The 21,256-nt window shown below is 38.5% G+C and overlaps 3 protein-coding genes and 1 non-coding gene across 13 annotated transcripts in view; all 4 read right to left on the reverse strand.

Annotated features, from left to right (window-relative positions):
* Positions 1–8,689, reverse strand: part of LOC102224386 (protein unc-13 homolog A-like) — a 47,356-nt gene extending 38,667 nt beyond the window's left edge. For 8 of the 9 annotated variants that reach the window (XM_023339915.1, XM_005795600.2, XM_023339914.1 and 5 more), the window contains exons 1-6: positions 8,292–8,689; positions 2,484–2,513; positions 2,289–2,388; positions 1,029–1,146; positions 506–629; positions 103–173 (exon numbers count right to left, since the gene is read on the reverse strand). In XM_023339915.1, coding sequence (XP_023195683.1) covers positions 103–173; positions 506–629; positions 1,029–1,146; positions 2,289–2,388; positions 2,484–2,513; positions 8,292–8,313 — 465 coding nt within the window. In that variant the 5' untranslated portion in view covers positions 8,314–8,689. The remainder of the gene's footprint in view (positions 1–102; positions 174–505; positions 630–1,028; positions 1,147–2,288; positions 2,389–2,483; positions 2,514–8,291) is intronic. The other variant, XM_023339908.1, reaches the window with a different exon arrangement.
* An 862-nt stretch (positions 8,690–9,551) lies between these two features.
* On the reverse strand, positions 9,552–13,166 carry hmg20b (high mobility group 20B). 2 transcript variants are annotated; one of them, XM_005795723.3, is made up of 9 exons: positions 13,104–13,166; positions 12,660–12,758; positions 12,015–12,215; positions 11,758–11,878; positions 11,612–11,664; positions 11,461–11,527; positions 11,133–11,348; positions 10,869–11,001; positions 9,552–10,165 (listed from the first exon to the last, which is right to left on the reverse strand). In XM_005795723.3, the coding sequence occupies exons 2-9, from the start codon at positions 12,738–12,740 to the stop codon at positions 10,153–10,155; spliced, it is 885 nt and encodes a 294-aa protein (XP_005795780.2). In that variant the 5' UTR covers positions 12,741–12,758; positions 13,104–13,166; the 3' UTR covers positions 9,552–10,152. The 2 variants fall into 2 exon arrangements, with proteins under 2 accessions (XP_005795780.2, XP_023194934.1); XM_023339166.1 differs by having other exon boundaries at positions 12,660–12,790; positions 13,104–13,126.
* A 968-nt stretch (positions 13,167–14,134) lies between these two features.
* LOC102224127 (elongation factor 2-like) lies at positions 14,135–20,329 on the reverse strand. The gene is made up of 13 exons (XM_005795598.2): positions 20,225–20,329; positions 18,915–19,129; positions 18,256–18,437; positions 17,552–17,763; positions 17,286–17,464; positions 17,101–17,206; positions 16,615–16,867; positions 16,269–16,464; positions 15,817–16,183; positions 15,380–15,733; positions 15,116–15,298; positions 14,845–14,977; positions 14,135–14,512 (listed from the first exon to the last, which is right to left on the reverse strand). The coding sequence occupies exons 1-13, from the start codon at positions 20,225–20,227 to the stop codon at positions 14,319–14,321; spliced, it is 2,577 nt and encodes an 858-aa protein (XP_005795655.1). The 5' UTR covers positions 20,228–20,329; the 3' UTR covers positions 14,135–14,318.
* Positions 16,940–17,007, reverse strand: LOC111609799. Its single transcript, XR_002753338.1, has one exon. It is a non-coding gene; the product is annotated as a small nucleolar RNA SNORD37 (small nucleolar RNA).
* Positions 20,330–21,256: the final 927 nt, after the last annotated feature.

Below are 21,256 nucleotides of genomic sequence, written 5' to 3' on the forward strand. Positions count from 1 at the left end.
AACAGATAATATGTATTTTAGAAGACTATATTATAATGAGAAAGATAAGTAACTGCAAGTGGCATTTAGTTAACAGGTTACGCAAAATAGTGAGATTCTTACATCTTGATCTCTCATTGCATTAAGTTGCTCGAGTTTCTTAGCCCAGTATCTGGCCTCCTCTTCTGGAATGTCTACAGGAAAACAGAAACACGTTTCTCCCTTTAGAATATCAAGTGCTGATTAATTTAATTGCAAGGGCATTAAAGATGTCATAATTTTAGATATTATGAAGGATACAGTCAGAATAAAAGAGGATTGAACAATATCATAAGGTGTAGAAATATGCAATTGTACAAATTTTAGAAGACAAGGTTTTTTCTAAAAACAAAAACTTGAAGCACAAAGCAGAAGAAGGCTTGCTCCAGCAGTTTCACTTATTGACATACTTTGTAAAATTGTGCAAACACTAAAAATAGAAAAGAAAATGCACGGACAAAATTCATAAAAATGCTGAAGACCAAACCTAATGGCAGTTCAAAGCGAGTGTCAAGCAGCAGCCTGTGAAAGGTCGGGTCTTTGGTTCCACAGATTTCATTCTCAGCCATAATAACATTCGAGTCCAGGGTCAGCCACTGACCCGGACCCTCCTGAAAAACATGAAATAGGACAAGTATATCAAAAATAAAAACAAAACATTTATTGCTTATTTTGCAGCTTCTGGATAAAATGTGTTTTTTCAAATTTCTAATCAAACTTCTGTGAATTTTAAAACCTTCCTTCAGATGTAGAGTGTAACCACTATAAAATAATCACAACATATGTTGCAGAACATCAGGTAGTAATCCTGACCAAAGATTGCTCTCCTCTATACTCCAAAAGCAAATAAATAAGGAACCCTGCATTTACACATACAGACTACAACCAATTCAAAATACATTATTAAACTGATCATATGATCTTTAACAAAATAGAATCTTTTGTTAATTTAAGTTTTATGCTTAGTTTTTTTTCCCCAATGAGTCAAGGTAACAGAGAAGAGCAGGTACCTCATTGGACTGTCGTATGCTTTGAAGGGGGATCCATACAGTTCCCACCATGGTGTCCCAGATCAGTCCTTTGTTCCAGACCTCCACTGTGAGGCCCAGCCCCTGACGGTTTATTTCGCTGTGCATGAGAAAAGTAAAAAAAAAAGAAGAAAAAACTACATATAACATAGCTGAATACAAATAAGTTTTAGCAGAGTAGAAATAAATGCCACCAGTAGCGGCATTTATATGTGGTAATGGATGTGTGCCATGATTCAGTCTGTTTAGGTAAGTGAGTAATTCAGCATGAAGACAAGATGACTATCAACAAGGCTACTGACAGGACAGACAAGAGCAGAGACTGTGTTCCTGTGGGAATTACCAGAATAAGCTTCAACCTTTCACATAGCACATATACTGCTGCTCATGTAGCTTAAAGAACACACAAACTACAAATAAAATTGCCAACTCCCTCTGCATCTCTCAACATTTAGTAAGTCCCCTTTGCTATAACAACCAGTTTTAATTTGTCAAATCTTTCAGTGAAACACTTTCTTCCCATTTCCCAAAGACCTGATAAAGTAATCAGACTCAATGGTTTGCTGCTGTTTGAATAGTAGAGTAGCTACAGAGAAAAGACACACGAGTCAGAGTAAAGGCCCTTCTTAAGAATCAGTTTTGTTTTTGGCAGATTTGCAGTATTACTGACTTCAAAAGAAATCTTTAGAAGGAATAAAATCCTCTGGGTGTGGAGACATGTTATGTGATCCTCTCACTCCTCAACAGGAAGATGGCTGAATAAAAGCAAGAAGCCACAAAAAGCTCCTTTTAGTGACTGTTTAGTGATTGATCACTAAAAGATTAAGAAATAATTCTCCAAAAGGTTATTAATCATTTTATCTAAATTATTAGTTTTATTAATAATTCTCCTAAGCAATTACGTAGTTATTCATATCCAAGCTTGACTCAAACTAGCACAACATATAAATACGTTACCTGTTACTAATGCTTATGTTTAGTTTCTTTTGTAGGAAGTCAACGATGTAAATAAGAAAAATGCTCATTTTTAAAAGGATAATGACAAACACTATTACACACTTTCAAATTGGTTTTTAGTAGTTTAAATGGGAGTGTATTTAAGAGAAAAAGTACATTAAAAACAGAATCAGGACAGTGAAGAACTCTTAGTAAAATGTTCATTTTGACATAATTACAGGCAGGAAGAGAGAATAAATGTGGAAATGAAGGCACAGGAGAGATACGTGAAATAAGAAGACTCACAACATGAAGTCCTGTTCCCAGCATGGTTGACTGCCACGCACAGCAATGGTGGTGCTCTTAACATTTTGCACCTTCAAGGTCACGTATGTGTTAAATTTCTCTGTAAGAGATTAAGCAAAAATTTCTCCTGGCTTATACTTTTTGTTTGTTCATATTTCTTTGTTTAATGTACGTACATTAATGTTCATAACTCACCTTGGGGTCCATCGAGCTTGCCTTTCTTTACTGTGTAGAAATTGAAAAAGAAAACAAGATATTAGTTTGTTTCGTCAGTTTTAAAAGAGCTCAATGGTGCAACTATAAGGCAAAGGTTTTCCGATTGTTGGAAGCAGGCCGAAGTTTGCTGCGTAACATGACTTTTGATAAAGAGTATGCAACTTCAACAACAACATGGGACTCTCCTCTGTTTAACACTGTCTTTGCCCATGTCAGTCTACGTGAACATTTATGTCCTTTTTACATTTATGTCATTATCTTTCCATGACTTGAACAGTGCTACATGAGATGTTTAAGATCTTGTTTCGTCCCTGACCTGTTGTAGAGGTTGCTTGGTTTTAAATTATGTTTTATGTTCATTTAAGTCCTTCACAGAACAGCTGTATTTATGCTGAGATTGAATAAGACAATATGACTTTTGACGGAAATTGGTTACTCTAGATGTGATTTAGGACTTTGAGAGTAAAGGGAATTGAATATAAATCCACACCCAGTTTTGTACACCTTTATTAGTATTTGGTAATCCAAATATCATTGTCTATTATAAAACCATAATAAAATATGCTGAAGTTGTCAAATTGTGAAACAGCTCAAAGGGTATGAATACTTCAGGAACCAAGCCTAATCGCAGCCTCAAGCTCACACACTTTAAAGTATATCTGACTGGTGACTGACAGCAGTTTGGCATTTTAGAGATAAGGTGGGAGGTCTGCCATTCTCAGGCCGGGATTCCTCTGTTCTCTATGGGTAGAATGCCAAGATCTCAATATGAAAGACTGCATCCATTCAGTAGATGTCATAGTCTCTGGGTCACTTTTTTGGAGCCTAGAGGAACAGCTTCTGCAGTAAAAGTGAAAGGTTAAGGTAGAGGCAAGCATGGCCATATGGTTTGTTATCTTTAAAAGATGCATATGTGAAATCTCTCAAAGTTTTTAGCATGACAGACTTAGCAGTACAGTCGTTTTCTCTGAGAAGAGGAACAAAGCACTGCCAATCACCCCACGCAGTCCTCTAGCGGTACCAGAATGACTTTTAAAACACCACTGATGTCAAATTGGTATTTATTATTCATTTAATTTTGACCCCTACTGATGTCTACCCTCTCCCTGTTCAGCAGAGAGGTATTAATATTCAGATTGCTGATATTTAATCCCTGCTGATTGCCTGTTTTTATTCATACTGCATTTGGGAAATCAGGCACAACTATCAAGAAATATATATGAGAAAAAGACATTAAAAACACCAACTTGTAAAAAATTCCCTGGCACATATGCAAATGACAGCAGGCAGTGATTAAGGCATTTGCTTATCTTCCATTTTAAAATTTTCCACTTTTCTAGAAACAACATTTTTGCATTTACTTTTTTTCTATTTTGCTAACCCCTTTTATTGTCAAAGCACAAAAGAAAATGTGGTAGGTTTTACAATAAATTCTTGTAAACTGATTTTTCTAATCTGTGCTGGAAAATACCATAGAAAAAATAGATTATACAACAGTGATATATCATAAAAAACCCTGCAATAAACAGGCAATTGTCCTATTCCACTAGACAATACGGCATTTTTTACATAGATTTAAACTATATGTATATCCCAAAGACTGTTAATACATCATATAACAGCTCTGCACAGCAGCCAGGAAACTTGGTCAAGTTTAGCTTAACTGGTTAGTTTCCTGGCACAAGCATATATTTTAGGCATAATTTAGCCTTCATAATATTTAATTTTGAGGCCATTCCATATCAGTAGTTTAATTTTAGCCTGCTTTACCCATTCTAAAACCCACTTGTGGTGTGTGTTTTTGATAATTGCTAAAATGTCAACAAATCAGCTGTTAATTTTGGGGGAAGTTTGATGATGTGGAGGTAAATTGCTTACAGTGCTATTATTTCATGATGAAGACAAAATAGAACAGCTGATGATGTCTGGAACTGTATGAGCAGCTTCGTGAACCTAACATGTGGAGAGGCTGCAGATTAAACTGTTACTCATGTCTTTGCAGTGGCTAACCTTTTTCCTACCTTAGGAATACCCGCTATTGCTACTTGAGTGTTTACAATTCTGTGGGTTCTCACTCAGTGTGTCGACCACTAACATACATCTAAATCATTAAACCCAGTGCTTTGCATAATAGATGTACCAAAAGGCGACATATTATAGAGACCATGTCTGTTTTTTATGGACTGTTGTGAGAACAGAGCAAGATTTCCCCTGTCCAGGCAAAAAAAAATTAAATAAGTAGTAGTTTTAAAAAAACATATTTTCCACTTTTCATACTTGTCTAGATCTTGAAAATAACATTGCAATTTTAATTTGACTATGGATCACTTAATAATACAGAACTGTCAGTCAAACTGTCCAGGATAGTAGTAAATAAATATAAATCCTTTTTGTTCAGTCAAGCAAAAACAAACTGGACTTGAAGAGAGATAATGACAAAGCAACACATTCTGAGTCATTTTCTTAGTCAGTGAAAGCAGGAACGATAATCACTGTGGACAAATAGGTTTCTTAAAATAGCATTTCCCCAGCAAACCTCCAGGATGATGCCTATCTCTGGCATAACAATGGCTCTGATTCATGAGTCAGGTGCCAAAGCTGGTGATGTGGTGAAGCATACGCTTCTTACCCAACTTCAAAGGAAAACCATCTTCCAGATGTTAACCCCCCAACAAAGCATTCACATCTGAAGGATAAGCAAGACTTAATTCAGTCAATTCACATTTTACAAGCATGTGAATACTAGCAGTCATTAACAGATGCACCTTAGCGGCTCACTTGCCAATCCTCTCGCACAGCGTCCTATCCTCATCCAGTCATTGCCCTTTCCATCTCACTCCATCACTCACTCCTGCAAGCTTCCCCTACCATGTGGTGAGTGTGCACGTGCACTTCCTTTCTATCTCTTTTGCTTGTGCTCCATTAATCTCTCTGTGGAGCCGACGGATGCAGTCAGAGTGAGCTGCATCCTCAACTCTAAAAATAACCGCTCTAGTGTGACAAGGCTGGGGAGTGGGGTGCTGGAAAGAGAGAAGAGGGGTGCGTGTGTGTATGGGTGTAGATGGGGGGTGTTGGAGGAGTACATGCTATCACGCATAAGGCTACACCAACACTGCTGCGTTTACAACACAGTGAAGAAGAGAGTGTTGCATATTGTGTTGAGTTGCATCCACAGCAATTAGAAGATTCCCTTTCTCATTCTTCACTGAGGAGAAATAAATGAGTACGCTCCTAAATTTAGAACTAGTTGGAGAAGAAGCTAGTGTTTTGTTGGAGTGTGTATAGTTTCTGTCTTTATTGAACTAAAATACAGAAAACAGTTTGAATTAAATTGACTCTAAAGGTTTCATAAACATATTTAAGCAAATTTCTCTAGACTCCAAATAAATATTCATATTCAGTGATGCGTCTATATAAACTTTCCCCAGCACCGCATAGATGGCATGGTGTCATACCATGATCATGTTTAAATCAGGTTCTCTGATTTCTACACAAATGTACTAATAAAATAGATATTAATGAGACATTGTGGAACTGATGCTTCTTAGTCCTATACATTGTATTTTTCTGATGTGTTCATTGCCATCTTGCAGCTGGGTGTCACAAACAGGTTTGCTGACAGCTATAAATGCGCTTACTCAGCCTCAATGACACAGTTTATCATTTCACAGATTACTTTTAACAACACAAGACATATTAGGGGATGTAAACAACTCTGAGTAGCTAATACTACATGACCACTGGGGAAAAAGTGGGAAAAGACATGAGATTTATCCCAATTATTTCACAAGTATTCTCCCACCCAGGATCAACCAATATGTTTTTGATGTACAAATAGCTGCTGGCCTTCTAACAGGTCCCAAAAAAGTAACAAGGAAATGTTTATATTGATCTTAAGAACCACTGAAGATACAGGACCACCAATGAACCTTCAGTCTCAACATGTAGGTACTATGTGCACATATTTGAGGATAAAGTACCTATTATGAAGGGTTGAAACTGTCAAACCTTAAGCATGATCAGAAAAAATAATCCAATAATTTATAACTGAGAGGCAAAAAATACGTTACCCTTTGGTAGCCCTGTTATGCTTGTTGGAATACATTCTTCTGCACCAAATAGCTTCAATTCTCAGGCGTTTTGCAGTTTAAAGGGTAAACATCTTTTTTTAGATCAGGTTTTGACATGCCAAATATAAATGCTTAATTTGACTAATCTCTTTCTTTGCTGGATGATCCAGTGTTAGTTCATGGGCAGATTGAGAACGCTTTTCATCATTTATGAATTCACAATTCACTAATATATTCAAGTTATCCATGCCCAGGCAGATCCATAATAAGATGCCTAAGGTACCAAAAAGTGACGTTGCTATTACCATGACCTACAACAGCTTTTACCAGAGACACCAATACATGTGCAGGGCTTTGTACGTATAACTTGTTATTAAAAGTGTTGGCAATGTAAACAATCCTGTGAATTTTTTCAACTGATGCAAAATTGACGTGACTACTACTGAATATTAAATTAAAAAAAACAAAAAACAGCCACATATCATATTCACCCTGGCACCAAACTTTACACTTAATACAGTGCAGTGAGGCAAGTACCATACTTATGGCAATCGCCAAACGCAGACTCGGCACTGGACTGCCACTAGAGAGACATAATTCATCACTCCAGAGAACTCATCCCTAATGCTCTAGAGTCCAGTGCTGCTTGGATGCAGCTGCTCCGCCATGGAAAGCCATTTTATGAAGCGCTGTTCTTGAACTAATCTGATGCTTGCATGAAGTTTGGAGGTCTGTAGCTATTGATTCTGCAGAAAGTAGCCGACTGCGCATGATGAGATTCTTCATGCCCCCTTATCATTTGACTCTTGTATCACAAACACATTAACAACTAACAACTAATCTTTTTGTGCCCAAAGAGGAATTTTTTGCGAGGTTTCTACATGGCACCCAACATCAACTTAATAGGCATCGATTTAGCTCTTATCAGACAACAATTTTATCAAGCAGAGCGATTGCATAGATTTTCTACCCAACCTCTACAGGTCCACATAAGAAGGGTGCAAAAGGAAAACCAATAGCTGTCATTAAATCACACCTAAATCCACAACCTTAAAGGACTGGATCTCTTTTAGGATCCACTCTACATCCAGGGAAATACAGCATATAAGATAAAATTTCAAACACATATTTGTAAAATGTAATTAAAAAAAGATTAACAATTTATTTCACATTAGCTACATTGCAAGGACTGGTTGCCATGAACATAACCAGATGTTCTTTTTTATTATTATTTTCTAGTAGGGTATCTACCAAATACATTTTTAAATCAAGGAAAGCAGTAAAGATGCCACCTGTTTTTCTTTTAGCAAAACAATTTACAAAGCTAAAAGTAGATTACATCTTGATTTACTATATTTGACAGAGGTTGCCAAGAGCACACACCTGGACTAATCTGTAATATCGATCCGGTTGTAGGAGTGCCAGGTTCTGTAATATCCGCCTAAGGGCTCATTAGACTCCACATTATTAAATACTTTCTTTAGGTCAATTGTTGTGCACTAACCAAATATATTATTAGAAATATACACTACCATTTAGCATTTATTCCACACCATTTTTCACTAAGAATATTTTTAATGCAGGTGACTGAATAATTTTTAACTTTCTTCAATAAACCTCAAGATTCTCCTTGGAGCTATTTTATATGCTCAGACCAGCTGGCCAAAGAAACTGACAGTACATCGTGCCAATGCATACACTGTTAGGTTTGTCTTACCTCCAACACACAGCAATGACATTTCTTATGCGCTCCTTTAGTCCAGACTCCAGCTTCTTCACCAGTTTCCTAATTGGCAGTGTTAATCTGTGCTGAAGGCAGCCCGGGAACGATGAGCGGCTGGGCTGGAGATGGGTGAAGCCAGGCGTCGCTGGTTAGCAGCGGCAGCGGAGCCCGACTGTCTTCGTGACAGCCGGCAAAAAAAAAAAAAAAGAAAGAAAGAAAGAAAGAAAAATAAACAAACCGTCAACCGTCCTCTCACTCGGAAAGGGAACACCGGCGTCGCAGCCCTTTCTTTCTCCGTTTCTTAGCGCCTCTTTCCCCGCTCTCCCTCAGCTCTCCGGTCCCCAGCAAACAGCCATCTTGTTCAGCTTCAGCACCACCAGCTGCGCGGACAGCGGTGACGTCAGAGCGCATGGCGATGGTGTGGGGCTCGCCACATTACGAGCTCTTAAAATCTAGTTGAATAATAAATATGTGATCTATACTTGTATTCCGCGTCTTTTGAGCGGACACCCCTAAGTAATACCATTGCCATCAAAAGTTACCTAATTTGTAAATACATTTAATGCATAAGTAATTTAATCTCAGGTTAAACACTTCTGTCTTCAGAGGTATCTTTGGGAATATTATGACATGAAGAAAGTCACAAAATAAAACTTTACTAAATAAGAAAATAACTGTGCTGGCTCCCACGGGTTCATATTAGTTACAAAATAATGCTTCACATTTATGACGGCTAATATTTTACACTATCACATTACATTACTCTGTCGACTTATCTGCAATCTTAAAAAGTATTTAGATAAAACATCTCAGAAATAATTGTTTGCTAAATCTTGATTTTTAAATATGTTCTAAATTCCAAGACCCCAACAACTTCAAACTCCCAAAGTTAACTTTAAAGAATATGCTATGTCTTATTTATCTGGAATTGTATTTATCTAAAAATTACTTGTCATGGTTCTGAAAACCAGAACCATGTCAGATCACTCAACAGGAAATTATCCTGTCGTTTACAATAATTAAAAACAAACAAAAAAACAAAAAACAAAGGCCAAATCCAAGCTCATGCAAGGGTCAACATCCCCCTCTGCTGGTCCACTTGCGTTTTGCAACAGGGCAGTTTTTCTCCCTATTTCACCTAAATCCTAGTCAGACTTTTTAAACTTTGCGGTATGCAGCTGCAGCAGCTATTCATGGATGTGATTCAAACTTCTGCCTGTACACTTTCACAGATAGAAAACAACAACAAAAAGAAACATCTATCAAACCCTTTATTTGAAAACAATGTGTTCAAGATGATTTATTGGACATCTGTAAAAAATACAAACACACTGCACAAACATACCATGTTCTGACACAATTTTAAAACATGTTCATCCCACAACCTGGCAATGTCAAAAGTACAACATTTTATACCCCAGCATTCAAGATTTAGCCCTGCCGCTCCTTTTTTCTTTCGCCAATGCATTCCAGAGAAAATATAAACAATTATATACATGCTGAAATGGATTTACCATGAGCCTGTGGATAACTGCTGATAAAATGCTATAAAACATAATTAGAGACAACTTTATTTGTCCAGTTATAGGGCAGTTCGGGGGGAAACTAGTCTATGAAGAAATACATGCATGCTGCCACACAGATTCACATTCGGAATAAAACATGCGCAGGAGCTCATGTCACACAGAATTCATGTACTCATAAACAATAGACATGAGTCATATGGGTTGTTGAGAAGAATTTGTACCATTTCCTTTGCAGATGTGATCCAACCCACATGCTCTGTTGAAAAGGAACTGATGTGGATTATTATATGGTCATGTGTTCTGATGAGGCATAGATGGTCGGAGTTTCCTCATAACTTCTCGCTGACAAATAACATAGAGGCAATAATTATAGCAGAACTGTAAAATATATGCTTTGAAAATATTTACAGTGTCTTGCAAACATCTTCATATCCCTAAAACTATGTGCATTCTGTACAGTATCCTCAAAACGTCAATTTTAATCCTAAGATGTGGGAAGCTAGCAGAGACAAAGATTTTGCAGCTGCAGTAGAGGTGATCTTACAAAGTTGAATTTAGGGAGGCTGAATGCATATTCACACAACATTTCTAAAAATGCTGTATAAAAGTTGAACAAAACCATGTTTTACTCCTTTCAGTTCATAACAACATGCTGTCATTTGTGGATCAGTATCATAAAATGCATAAGTTTGTGGTTGGGACATGATCAAATCTGGCAAAGTTCAAAAGGTAGGAATATTTTTGTGAGTTACTGTATTAAATAAACCTATTTAGGAATACATTTCAGGCAGAATTCTCTTTCTGTTGCACCCATTTGCAGCTTTATCTTGTGAAATAGTTTTTTTCAGTGTACAATCAAAAAAAAACCCCTCAACTTTAAAAAGTTTGTGCTCTCAAATGTCAAAGTGTACAGCTAAAGTTGCTTAAACATACAATTCTATCTTTGGGCAAAGAAAAAGATGTACTGGATTAGAGTGAATGCACTAAAACATACGAGTTTGAGTATTTCTGCAATGCGTCAAACTGACCGGGATGTAATATTTACCTGTCGAGATGAGAAAAGACCTCGTGAAGTTGGCTGAGCAGGGCGCGGTGTTTCTGAGGATTCCCCTCTAGGACTCCACTGAGTCGACTCAGGTATGAGTCGAGATTACCAAGAGACGCCGTCTCCCCTGTACCTGTTAAGGCATCCAAAACAGATCAAATAAATGTCCATGTTTTCATTTTATTTTACTTAATCGTCTTACAATGAAATCACAGGATTTGAGGTTTAATTAAATTGAAAGAAAAAAAGAAAATAGCTTTTGACCTGGCAGAGGGACTGTTGACAAACTGTTGACCAGTGTGTGTTTAATGGCCAGCAGGTGTTGGTGAAGAGCCTGAGTACGCTTCTCATCCTGCCCTAGTTCAGCCTCCAGGCGTTCTTTAGCAGTGTTCATGTCGTTGATGTGACGCTGCAGCACAGCGTTCTGCTCTTCGAACTCAATGTTCGTCTTCCGAAGCCGCCGCAACTCAGCTTCCCGAGCTAGAAACACAAACAGAGGCGAAGTTTTGCCAGTATTAAGCATCACCTTTCCACACAAGCTGAAAACCAGGAAAGGTTTTGGTACCTATCAAAGTGTTTCAATATCTATCACCTTTATTTTGATCAAGAAACTCTTCTGTGAAAATTGGAATGTCAAATCTGCTTGAGAGGTCAACAGTCTGAAACAAAAATAAAACACCGACTGACAACTTGGCTTTGCAACATATATGAAATAAATATTAAACTACACAAAGGTCGCCCACCTTTGTTAAAGACGATCCTGAGCCAGAACTGACAACAACTGATGGACTGTCTTCTGAAAAAAAAAGAAAAGAAAAAGAAATTAGCATTATACGTGTTTTTTTCAAAGCACAGATAAAGGCTTTAAGAACTTGAGATCTGCTGTTACCTTTTTTAATCTTCTTGTCATGTATCTTGGCACTGGTGATGTGGAAGGCCTCAGTCTGCTGGTATTCCTTCAGCTCCTGGGCGTACTGCATCTTCTCTCGCTCCGCCTCGTCAAGGTAGCGCTGTCAGTAATCACACAATTCCGAATTATTGTGTCAAAAAGCTAAGAGTTTCTCCTGGACAAAACTACATTTTCATAGATAATCACGAATGTTTAAAGACAGAATAAAAAAATGAACAAACATAAATAATAACAACCTGTTTGTCATTTTGGGCTAATCGTGTCCACTCTGCTCCGAGTCTCTTTGTGATCTCTGGAAAAGGTAAGTCGGGATATCGGGCTCTCATAACTTCTCGTCGCTCATTTAAGAAGCGGACATATCCTGTTACGGGAGCCTTAGGACCATTAGGTAGAACCTTCTTTCTTTTCTTTCCTTTTGGCCAACCACGTTTCTTTGGCTGCAGAGACAAACAAAGCAAAACAAACACACAAAAAACTTGGCTTTAGATTTTGTACCTACACAACAACAAAGAAAATACTGGATGAAAACTTACTTTCTTCTGTATGACAGTTTAAACTGTGCAACAAAACATCTTCATCAATATTAGTTTGAGTAATGATTAATGATTTTCTCACCATGTGCACCTGATCTGGTTAGCCTATGTGCAATTTTAGGCGTTTTACGTGAAAATAAATGTCTTAATTTATTCCTCATCAGAAATTGCATGCTTAAAATTACAATTTGTGAATTTTAAAAAATGTTTTTATGTTTCATTTGTATTAAATGAATTTTTCAACATAAAATAGAAATCATAACACAGATCTTTGCTGCTGTGTGCACATATTTATATCTGTAGCTTTGTTTTTATCCGTTTGTTGTTTTTCTCTGCAGTAGCACCCACCTCCTCTTGTTGGTCCACTGTGTGTGAAGCTTTGGGCTGCTGAGATGCATCACTCTGCTCTTGTTTAATTCCCCCCATCATCTCTTTCCACGCCACTTGCTATGAGAGAGTGGAACAGAGTCAGGGTGATTCTGTAGAAACACGTATTAGTAAGAACGAAAATGAGGAAAGCATAAAAATTAGCAATAATTGCCAATCAGGAGCAGCGCTTTTAAAGCTAACCTGCCTGCTAGCAGATCGTTATGGCTAACGTTTACTGGTCGGAGTCACACACGCACACACAAGATGAGCAAAATTAACACAAAAAGGAAAGCTAAAAGGATCAAATTTCCATCGGAAAAAAACAATAGTTATGTGTGGAATAAATACTGATGACAGAAAAAAGTAAGATTTTTCTTTATATGAAATTTTCTAATACTTTTTCAATAAGCGTTTATTTCTCACCCGATAATATGCGTCCCTCGGCCAAACAGGAAGAGAAGTGTTTCTGCCTTCTGATTGGCTGATATCGAGACTCGCGATTGGCTGGTTGGTTGAAAACTCCATCCCCTCTGTTTGCATCATAACCAGTATGCACTGGCTTACGGAACATAATGCAGGTTTAATAAGCTTTCCTCTGAATGTTGTGGTTATCTGACGCAAAATCTTACGCATAAGGAAGCAACGCCGTACAAATATTTCCATTTCTAGTTACCATATTGGACTTCTACGAACCACTCAGCCAATTGTTCAAGTAAGGGTTAAAATTATTTGTATTTTACCTTTTAAAACTTGTCCCAACAGTTTGCTTTTACAAGACAAAGTCGGCCATTTTGACGTTTTATAGAAAAGGGGAGTTAATAAAAAAAACATAATAAATTACTGTTAAGACTTGTTTTGGAGCTAAATCAAGAACACATATACAAAGGTTTCTCATATTTAAGTGCCCATTTGAATACTGGTTTGTGGTTACTCGAGTTCCTAAGCAGAACATTTGTTTTCACCGTTTAAAAGCAATTTCGATAGTACCGATTGTAGCAGTAGTTTTCAAGACCAATTAACTTACCCACAAGTACCATTTGAATTAGATGGGAATTCAATATTTTTTTAACAAGTCTTCCTATATATCAAGCATGTCTCCCCCATTTTAAAATACTAGAACGCAGGCAACTTTCACAAGACACGAATTTCTTTTAAAGCATTACCAGCACTATCTCTACCTAATTGCTTTCTAAAACAAAATGCATGCTTTCTACTAGTTTTAGGTCAAATCTCTTCCATATTTATAATTGAAAAATTTGACCTAGAACTGTGAAGAATTAAAACTAATTAAAACCAATAGCACCTTTAAATATATAGTTTGCTTTTTTCTTTTAAACCCTGCTAATAGACTGAGCATTTCCAACATGAAAATCAATTATAAGTTAATTCCAAACTCTCATTAATTGCACAAATAACCAATAATCCACATGTTCTTACAGAAAGAAATAAACAAGTTTCAGGTTTTTATTTACTTTTATTTATCGTTTACAATTTTTTGTGGTCATTTCTTTATTATGGTCGTTCCTTTTGGCAAACATTGGTGCTCACTGTTCTGTACAGTTCGGTCCCACAATATAGACTTAAATTTGGTGGGTAGAGAGGAATGAGACGAAAGTCGAGCGGGACGGGTCCAGGCCATTACAATTTGTCCAGGTAGTTGTCCAATGCTGGAACACCTTCTTTGAGACCCTTGCGTTTGCGTGTCTCGAGGACAACGATGCCAGGCTTGGTTGTGGCCTCCAAGGGGTTTCCAGGAAGGATCTGCCAGTGGTCAAACACACACTGTGGGAAGGCCTGGCCACCGGTGTTGGAACGAAGGTCTGCTGTGAAGCCTGAAAACAGAAACGGATACCTCATTCAAGCATGTGAACGAAAATACAAACATGTGAACGAAAATATGAGGAAAAAGCAAATGTGATGCTAAATAAATGATTTTACTTGTTGGGGGGGGGGATGCTCTTATGAAGCAATTATAATGCAACATTTAATTTGCAGTGCTAGTTCTTGTAGAACAACATCTCTGCAAATTTCATTCTCTTGTCACAAGCCCAATTACTTTAGCAGACTAGAAATTGAGTTCTGTTTTTACTATTTGTTAAATTGCGCCATGCAAGTTGCCAAACATATGAAATTGCTGAATTAAAAACAATTACACAAAACTTACCAAATGACTCCATGACAGGCAGGTAGGCTTTGATGACGTACATAGGTGTTCCCATTACCCTGGACTCCTCAAACACATGACCACGTCTCCTGGTCAGCACACCATAGATTCCACCCATTGCGGTTTCAGGGCACTTTAAATGAAAAAATATGAAAATTCCATATCAAGAAATGACCATCAATACCTTTAAACAACCACCATTGATTTATGAATAAAATTTTGATTCAGCTGCAGAAAAATAAAACAAAGTTATTTTCCCAGTGACTCTCACCTGGATCTCCACCAGGTAGACTGGCTCCATGAGTCTGGGACTTGCTGTAAGCTCACAGGCATACAGAGCTCTGCGGGCGGTGGGGATGATCTGACCACCTCCACGGTGAATTGCATCTGTGTGCAGGGTCACATCATGGATGTCGAAGCGAATGGCGCGCATGTTCTCTTCACAGAGAACTCCCTATGAAAACATACGATTTATAAATCCAGAACTGATCTCCTGAAATGGCAATGAGACTGCAATGTATGTATTGGCCCTCACCTCCTTGGCTGCCCACTGGAAACCAGCCACAACGCTATCCTTGATCTCATTAAGGTACTGCACTCCCTTAGTGACATCCACCAGCAGGTTGGGTCCATTTCCATCAGGTCCAAAGCACCAGATCTTCCTGGCTTCACCGACATCCCACTCGTACTTGTCAGCGAGGTAACGGGCGCGGGCCTTGAGCTCTTGGCGGTGCGTGACATCACCTTTCTCGATGTCCTCTGCCAGGCCCTCTTGGAAGGGACGGGCCTTCATGAACAGACGGTTGTGTTTGTTTGGTGACTTGGACAAACACATCACCTCTGATTCCTCGCTGACAGTTTCTCTGTAGGACACCACTGGATCAGATTTCTGAGGAGAACAGATCACGTTAGCTCTTTAATATCAAAAAAATGAGCCAAGATAGAGCTTTAATAATTATTTAAGTTTATTACCTTGATTGGAATGCAAGCATGATCTTCCTCCAAATCTTTAAGACAGATCTCCAGATGCAGTTCTCCTGCACCAGCAACAATGTGCTCTCCAGACTCCTCAATGATGCACTGCACCATAGGATCGGACTTTGACAGACGCTTCAGACCCTCCACCAGCTTGGGCAGGTCTGCAGGGTTCTTGGCCTCCACAGCAACTCTCACAACAGGGCTTACGCTGAACTTCATCACTCTCATGTTGTGCGCCTGCTCAAAGGTGGTGATTGTTCCGGTTTTGACGAGGTATTGGTCCACTCCAACCAGACCCACAATGTTACCACAAGGCACATCTTCGATGGGCTCAACGTAGCGCCCCATCATCAAAATGGTCCTAAAAGAGTATTAGTAGAGGCATAATTCACATGGCCACTTGCTTTTATTCATGAATGATGAGCACACCAGAATGTGATACTAACCTCTGAATAGGCTTCAAATAGAGATCCTCCTTCTTTCCTGGAACAAAGTTTGGTCCCATGATGCGCACTTTGAGTCCAGTGGAAACGGATCCAGAGAAGACACGGCCGAATGCATAGAAACGTCCCTTGTCGCTGGTGGGTACCATCTTTGAGATGTACATCATAAGAGGAGCCTTGGGGTCACAGTTCTTGATACCTGGTTGCAAAATTTATGAGTGAATTAGAGGACACCAAAATGATTAAAAGAAAAAAGAGAGAAAAATTTAACTTATTTACTGCAGTCTTACTATAATATAGGCAGTGGTTACCCATATGGTGAATAAAAGGGTAATAACTTGTTGCTTACCCATTGCAGCTTCATCATCTCCAGGGCCTTCATAGAGCAGCTCACAGCGGTACTTCTGGGCCGTGACAGGGGAGGGGAGGTGGATGGTGATCATCTGCAAGAGGGCTTCTCCAGCAGGCAACCAGCGGCGCATCACAGCCTTGAGAAGGGGCTTGCCCTCCTTGTCCTTGTCTTCAGCATCCAACTTGATGTCCATTTTCTGGATCAGCTTAGCAGTCTCCTCTTTCTTGAAGTTCATGATGGCATCAAACACCTAGCAGAAGATTTAATTCATGTTAAACAGGCAAATATGAGAATGATCATAGCATCAGTGCATGCAACACCTGCTCAGGCTTAAGATTATCATCACTATTGGTCAGGTCAAAGTGAAGAATAAGTAAAATCATCACTTGCAGGTATATGAAGATATAATCTAGTTACACAACATTTTAAAAATCTACAAACCTTCAAAAATGCTCATGTTTACTTTAAACTTAGTGTTTTTACCTTGAAGATGGGGTCAAGGACAAGAGCGCAGAAGGTACGAGAGCACCTTTTGCCATCAGCAGTAATAGAAGACTTGACAAATTTGCCATTTTCCGTGTCGTAGTACCTACAACATATGGTGTATTTGTCAGCAACAGCCTGTCACATGTTCATAATGGGAAATCGGAGCAACGTTTGGAACTTACCTGTCACCCCACAGCTTCTTCATCATGTCCTCCACCTTCTTGCAGCGCTCCTGTGCCGTCATCTGGGTGTTGCCTTTGGCAGCAAACTTGGCTGCATACATCTCTGCAAACTGCTTCAGGGTGAAAGCCCAACCATGGAGACCCGAACCAAAGCCAACAGTACCGATGACTGGGTCAACCTAGCGAAGACAAGAACATTAGGGTTTCAAGTTCATAGCTGGGCCACAATTTTTTCTATTAAAGTTATAAAATAAATAGATTCTTACCATTATGTTTCCCATTGGTCCATTTTCATCCTCTCCGTAAGTGGAAATGATTACATTGACTGACTCAACAATACGCTGGAAAGTCTGGTAAAGGTCTTCAGGCTCCAGCTGCAACTCCAGCAAGGCACGGTCCATCTTGTTCATCATCAGGACTGGCTTAATTCGCTCACAGATGGCCTGGCGAAGCACAGTCTCAGTCTGCACACACACACCTGGAATAAACAGGTCAACAGTTATCCATTTCTGTTAAATTTGTACATATTCAACACAAAAATGAGCAAATGCAAGAGAAATGCTGGCTCAAGCCAATTGGAATCTACACAAGCTTTGCTATCAAAATTAAATGTAAGCTAAGAAAATGACAGCACAGTGTCAACTTAGACTACATAAAATAATTAGAAATGCAAACAACATGCTTCAGATATTGTAAAAGTTCTAGTTTGGGTCAGCACTTCAGTGGAAAAAGGAAAATTACAGAAGGATATTTAGATATAGGAATCCAAAAGCTTTTTTTCCAAAGACTAAAAGGGAGATTCCTTAGTGCTTCTACTTCTGTTACTGGTCAAGTCAAATGAAAAACATGTATGATAGCCAATTATTTACAGTTCTAACACAATGTGCAGACATTTTACGAATGGATCATAATGAAAAACTTTAACATCCAACATTTATGTTAGCATGAGGTATTGACAGGATGTCCTTACCTGACACGCAGTCGACAACAACGAGCGCTCCGTCAGTAACACGGAGGGCAGCCGTCACCTCAGAGGAGAAGTCGACATGCCCAGGTGAGTCGATCAGGTTGATCAAGAATCCAGAACCATCCCTGCTCTGCTTGATGAAGGCCAGGTCGTTTTCACTTAGCTCGTAGTACATGGAGATGGCTCTGCAGATAAATAGGGTAAAGTGGCAGTGAGCAAACAATTACCCATGTCATATGAAGAATAAAACATTAAAGTAAAAAGTAGGGGTAAACCAATTGCAATTTTCTGGGTGATTACAGATCTTTAATTAGTCTAACCTGCTGACTCAACTTCCTTTGTCTGAAATGTTGATAAATACAGCAAGAAAGTTGCAGAGTTAGCAACAGTGGGGTGACTAACTGCAAACGTACAGACAACCTGGACGGCGGGTCTGTCACCCAAACTTCTCTCATGGCACAGCAAAAGAGGACAGTGGTTGATTTAGACCTTTGCGTAGGTAAGCAAGATCGGTGGATAATATAAAGTATCAGCCGATTTTACCAAATTAAGGAAATTAGGGATAATTTATTGGTTCACCACCCTACTAAAAAAAAAAGAAAGAACTGACCGATAAATGCCCCCATTGCTGTGGGAACATGTGAATGATCCACTAGACTTACGTAGACTTGATGGTAATGCAACGTTCCTGCTCATCTTTGCGGGTGTCGGTGAAACGTGTCTCTCCAGCACGAGCTGAGGCAATGATGCCAGCTTTGGACACCAGCGAATCCGTCAGCGTGGACTTTCCATGGTCGACGTGCGCAATCACGGACATGTTACGAATGTTGGCCTTTTTGTCCATGATGGCACGGATCTGGTCTACGGTAAAGTTCACCTGTGAAGATTAAAGTGAGTTTAGAAAATTCAAAATCAAAAGTGAGAATTTTATATTTTTTTCTAGGGGTAAATTAAGAATTATATCTTAAAGTTTTTGTTTTCACTATTTAATTCTTGCTGAAAACCTGACATTTTCAAGATGATGGAAAAAAACACTTTAAAATGGAGACCTCATGAACTATTGCTAAAAGTTAATGACTTGCCAATCTTTACTTTGATCAAAGATATAGGAAACTACTGGAAAAAATGCATTGACATATAATAAAGTTAATCTGCCAACAGCAATTACAGGATTTTATTTGCTCCTGATCTAAGTGAACAGACTGTGCTGCAGTTCCACCCTGGGCGTTGGGTTTCCGCCATAATCAAAGATGACGTTATTGTTGTCCATGTCCCGAGTCTTGCTTAACCGCTTCTAATAAGGATTTGTGGACTTTTGTTAACTGTAATAACACATTAGTGCCTCTAGTGACAGTTTAGGACAGATTTGCTATTACACGCCCTTCGAATAATTGACAGCTGGCATAATACGTCGGCATTTCTAGGCCACGTGTACGGACTTTGAGACTGAGCTAAATGCTAATGGTGGCAGTACGAAAATACCGGCAAGTTCATCTTTAAGCACTAAACAGCTTATTACGCACGTTTGAAACACTCAATCCAAGCTTCATCGGTTTAAAAAATAATAAAACTTACATCTGATCACCGTTCTTCCGGTACAATAGAAACTATGTAACCCTTTTTTGAACGGTTAGCATTAGCTCAAAAAAGCCGACACTAAAGTTACACATCAGTGCCGCAGATTTGAGGCCATTATAAGAGCTGCGTTTTATACGACTACTGCCAAGAGTGTTACGAATAACTTAACATCGCCAAGTACACTACTATTTTGAAATAGGATAAGTCTCTTGCTAGAAACCTTTCAGGCTAGCGACAAGTTACAAAATGGGGGCCATTTTGGCCAGAACGTTATCACACAAAATGTTTGCTACATATCCTTAAAATGCTGAAGCGTTAGCAAAAATATGATCGCGGAGTATATGTAGGACTGCCGACGACATACTGTCAGCTCGTAGAAGTTGTACAAACTCACCATTTTGACGGATGGTCTTGGATTCTCTTGGTGGAGAAAAGAGACAAGAAATTTTTACACTGCCCACCTCACGAGGGCATAGGCAGGGAAGAGGCCGCTGACGTCAGAAAACCGGGATTTATACTGCGTGCGTCAGTTCTGTGCGTAACGTCCCGGCCGGTGTTTCCTAATGTCACGCGGTGCTTCCAAGAGGAGATAATTCACTTTAGGAAACATTATTCAAAAAACAAAGGAAGCAAATTGTTTGAGAGTAAATGGTATTTATGTACTTGATGATTATTAAACTCTACTTAAATAACTTATGTATATTTAAACTGTATAAGTAGTAAGGCCCAGAAATGAAACAAATAAAATAACAAATCTGTAAATAACAATATGACAATTTTCAGATTACATGCATGGAAGACATAAATAACTGAGTGAAAATGCTGAGTACAACGTTTTGACTTTATGTTGACCATAAAGTCAAAACGTTTGCATCAAGCTGAAGATTTTTGGCGGAAAGCTTAAAAAGTATAAAAATAAAGTTCTTGAAGTAAGAAATAAAAGTTTATGTAATTAACTTGACTTTTGTGTACAGGCTATTCTCTGTTTTAAAACATGTTTTACATTCGAGCGGCTTTCTCTTTTAAAACATAAACGCGCCGTACTTGTATTCAAGTCTGTATTTTAGACAGCAGCAGGTTAGAAGACTGAATAGCTCAACTCTTAGGAACTGATTAAATAAGCTGTAAAATCCTTCTAATAACACCTTCAGAATTGCCAAGATTTGTATTTTCACAGATTTCCATGATCTGTATTTTCAACAAATTGTAGTTTTTTTTATTGTGCTTTGAAAAAGTATGCATACCTATTTTTTTTTTTTTTTACATTTTATTGCAAACATCAGTTTATTTTATTTAGAATTTATGAAATGAACCAACAAGCCTGTGCCCTTGCACAGGAAGGAGATGTGATCAGTTTATTATGTTCTAAACATAGTGCTTGTAATGCACACTCACTTCATCTGACAGACCAACTTTTTGTGTTGCT

The sequence above is a fragment of the Xiphophorus maculatus genome, chromosome 9, assembly GCF_002775205.1.
Source record: "Xiphophorus maculatus strain JP 163 A chromosome 9, X_maculatus-5.0-male, whole genome shotgun sequence".
NCBI lineage: Eukaryota > Metazoa > Chordata > Actinopteri > Cyprinodontiformes > Poeciliidae > Xiphophorus > Xiphophorus maculatus.